Source organism: Pteropus vampyrus, unplaced genomic scaffold (genome assembly GCF_000151845.1).
Source record: "Pteropus vampyrus isolate Shadow unplaced genomic scaffold, Pvam_2.0 Scaffold341, whole genome shotgun sequence".
Taxonomy (NCBI): domain Eukaryota; kingdom Metazoa; phylum Chordata; class Mammalia; order Chiroptera; family Pteropodidae; genus Pteropus; species Pteropus vampyrus.
The window spans coordinates 259,426-263,344 of record NW_011889122.1 but is presented as its reverse complement, the minus strand read 5'-3'; the positions used below and the strand labels follow the sequence as shown (position 1 = coordinate 263,344).

The 3,919-nt window shown below is 65.5% G+C and overlaps 1 protein-coding gene across 1 annotated transcript in view; it reads left to right on the top strand.

Moving 5' to 3' along the window:
• The first annotated feature begins 574 nt into the window (after window positions 1–574).
• The window catches only part of ASPG (asparaginase), a 28,693-nt gene continuing 25,348 nt past the window's right edge, over window positions 575–3,919 (top strand). Inside the window, exon 1 of the mRNA XM_011378504.1 lies at window positions 575–656. Coding sequence (XP_011376806.1) covers window positions 575–656 — 82 coding nt within the window. The remainder of the gene's footprint in view (window positions 657–3,919) is intronic.

The window sequence follows — 3,919 nt, the reverse complement described above, 5'->3', positions numbered from 1 at the left end:
GTCTCCCTTCCCTCTGGGCTCTTGCCCTGGAGGAGTCCCCTCGGGCCCTTCTCCTCGATGGGGTGTGAGGGGCGGGCTGGGGTCTCTGCGGGTCCCAGGCCACCCCAAGGAGTGGACGCTGAGGGCGTGGAACACCGCGGTCTGTGGGGCTGCCTGGGACGGGAGGGCGGCCCCTCTGCGCGTGGGGGTCCCCTAGCACCTCTGTCTGTGGGCACGTCGCCTATGCGCCCTTGTCACAGATACACCCAGGGCCACTGCCAGAGCAGAAAGTCGCCAGGGAGGCCCAGGCCCCGCCCCCGGGAGGGTATCCGGCTCCCCCGCGCGGGTGGACTCCCACCCCCCGCAGGCCCCGCCCCGGACAGGCCCCGCCCACACAGGCCCCGCCCCGGACAGGCCCCGCCCCGCCCCGCCCCCCAGGGCTGCCCTCCGCCCTCCACTACCTCTCCCCAGTCCCACGGTGCCCACGGCTCTTCGAAGTCCCCTGGGGTCCCCTGCAGTCTTCCGCCGTCACCTCCGGTTCCCCGCAGCCCTTACAGTGCCCGTCCCCCAAGTCCTCCCTGGTCCCCTGGCTGGCATGTCACGCGCAACGGGGCCCGAGCGGCGGCTCCTGGCCATCTACACCGGCGGCACCATCGGCATGCGCAGCGAGCAGGGCGGTGAGTCGCGACGGCTCGGGGCGGGGGCGGCCCCGGGGCGGTGGGGTGGGGGCGGCCTCGCGAGGCCGCGGGTCCCGCACCCCGAGCCCTGCGTGCCGAGGTGCGTGCTCCTGGACTGAGGGAGAGGACGTGGCAGGACGCACCTGGACCTTGGCGGTACCGTCAGAGGGTCGTGGGGTCTGGAGGCCCCGGGGCGTCTGTCCGACCCTGTTCCTGGGCAAACATGCCCGCAGGCAGGTGCTTAGGGGCTGTGAGGCCCCTCACTAGGGCTGCTGAGTGGCTGTAATGTGACCCCCACCACGCATTCCCCACCGTTCTAAGTGCCCTGGGCCCCTTAAGGCACTTAGGGCGTCTGACACTTCTGGGGACGTGTCCACTGCAGGAGGTGCCTTTGCGGAGTTCGGCCAGTGGCATGATTGGAGTCAGCAGGAGTGACTGCTGGGGGTGGGTGGGGGTCTGGCCAGGGCACCCAGCTCCGCCAGCCGCCTGGGCAGGTGTGCCCCCTGCATGGCGGAGCACCTTCGACGGGGACCCAGTGTGGGGTGCCTGAGGCCCCGCAGGGGTGAGCAGACCACTGCTGCTCTGAGCGCCCAGGAAGCCCCCATTCGGGAGGGCGGGTGCATGTCCTGCCCTCCAAGACTCCTGTAGCCCCCATTCCTGAGCCCCTCTCCTGCTGTCCACTAAGTCACTGTTCCTAGAGAGTCCGGCTTCCTGTGGGCACTGGTCCTTCTCTACCTTCTTCCTCCCGGCTCCCTCCACTGCCGGCCACCCCTCCCTGCTGCCGTTCACACCTGGGGCAGCCCCAATGCTGGCCGACCCTGGGTGCTCACACTTGGACCCTCTCCCGGCTCCCCTTCCAGGGGCATCTCCGTCCCCTGCCCCCCCCATCCCCCACACCCAGATCTGACGGTCTCCTTTGCTCTGGCCGGTCCTTGGGCCACTTCCGCTCCCGTCTGTCCCACCTCTCCCGACCGCCCTCCTCCACCGAAGCAGCTGCTCAAACGCCCTCGGCAGCTGCTTCTCAGTCTTGTGTCCCTGTTACTCCATCGGGGGCACCCAGTGGGCAGTTCGCGGACATTCTCGAGGCCAGTTTGTGCTGGGCCCTGGGAATCAGCCCCGCGTAGAGCTCTGTCCTGGAGGGTCTTGTGCATTTGGGGCGGGGTTGTCCACATGCCCACTAGTTGTCGCCCCCTGGGCTGCCAGGAGCCTGTCCTCTGCAGCTGTGCCCTCGGCCCTCCCACTTGGACAGTCCTCAGGTTGGCACATGCCTGGTCCTCAGCTCGACCCTCGAAAGCCAGAGGGGGGCTGACGTTAAACCTGTAGGGGCACGTGCTTAAGGAGCCGTCGTCACAGGGCATGGGGGTCATCAGGCCCCATGAAGGTGAGGTCAGCCCTGAAGCCGGCATCGGCCTGGGGAGGTGGGGGGCCCAATCGGCAAGCTCTGCACAGCACACCTGTCCCAGCTAGAGGGGCCGCTGGTCTCCTAAGCTCTGGTGTCTTGGAGAAAGCGCCCCCTTCCGGGCACGGGGGCTGCTTATCCACGGGGAGCATGGCAGCTGCTCAGCACCAGCCCTCTCGTGACCTGACCCCACTGTCAGACCCTTCCCCACTTCAGGGGGGCTTCAGAGAGCCCAGGGGTTACGCCTCGGGGCACGAAGGAGGACAAGACCTGAGATCTGGTCCCTGCCGTCGCCCTAGAAGAGAAGCAGCCAGGGAATGGGGTGCCAGGGCTTCGTGACCCCTGACCCTGAGGGACACACACAGGTCGTGTTCATTTTCCTGTGTCTAAGGACGAGGGTGGCTCCACGGCCAGGGAAGGAGCAAGGCGGGGACAGGCTCAGGTGCCAGGCCTGGGGCCAGGGGAGCCCCTGACTGCCACGAGCCTGGGGGTGCTTGGGGACTGGCGTCCTGCCCTGCCCACCCGCGCTGCCACCACGTTAATGATTGACCGGCCGCACTGCTGAGCAGCTCTGGCGTGAGAGGTGGTGAGGGAGGTGGTCCCAGCCACAGTGCAGCTGTTTGGACTGTCGCCGTTGAGAGCATTTCTGTGCCTGCCAGTAAACGGTGGCCCGCAGGGGGCACGGCCACAAGTCCAAATCCTGCCAAAGGTCGGGACAGCGAGGGGAGGGCAGGGACGGTGGCAGCTAGGGACACCCCTTGGCCTGTCCCTTCCCTGAGTTCATCGAAGATGTCACAGATCAAGGGACATCGTGAATCCTAAAACCGCCGATAAGCTCAGCCTGCATCAGAAGACGAGGAGCTCAGAGGCCTCGGGCGTCAACTCGGGGGCCACGAGCCTGAGGGGCCCTCGCAAGCCTCACTCCTCACGGGCACGGCGGGGCGAGCAGGGCTCCGGGCCCAGGACGACAAAGGTGCCAGGCGGCCTGGGAGGCTGCGGGTGGTCCTGACAGCTGAGTCTTGTTGGTCGGGTGACATCCGCGGCTTCTCGATCACTGCAACGTGGCATCTGTGCCTCCAGCCTGGACCTCCTTCCTGAACGTGGTCCCACAAGCTCACAAGTTCACGTTTTTATGGCCTAAGCTAGGTTCCAGGGGGACCTGCTGTCCTGGGGGAAACTGTCCCTCTCAGGTCAATGTGTTAGGAGCCTGAAGCGTCCCTCTGCCGGCCACTCTGACTCCCTGCCTGTTCGGCCCAGGCCCAGGCCCTGGCCCAGGCCCAGGCAGGGCGGGCTCTGGCTCTGTACGGCCTGAAGCCTTGGTGGCCCTCGTTAAGAAAAATCATACAATTTACAAAATCAGAGTTAGGTGTGAAAGCAGACATTTATTTAGAACGATGAAGGAGACTCACGTGCCGGAGAGGCTCAGAGACAGGGAGGGAACGTGGCTGGGGACAGGCAAGGTGCGGGGGGTGCCGCAGAGGGCCACTGGCAGCTGAGAAGGGCAACTGTTTAGTAAACGAAGTTTGCCCTGCCCCCACGTCAGAAGAGACGGTCTCGGATGATTTTTCATTTGGGGCACAGCCCCTTGTTCAAGTCCTTCTAGGAGTTAAGCAGGGGACAGAAGATTCTCTCGAGCCCGCAGCTAAAGTTGCCGTTAGCTCAAAACAATCCACGAACCACAGGGGCACATTGCGGGGTGACTCGTTCTGAACTCCCCTCCCAGTCCCTCCTTCGAAACTCCCCCAGAAGCGGCCCATTCCAGGAGCTGGGCCGGTAGATTGTCCCATATCTCATCAAACCAGTCCCAGCCTTGGAGAAGTTCAGCTCCATGACAGTGACAGCCGTGTGCCATTCCAGGAGGCGG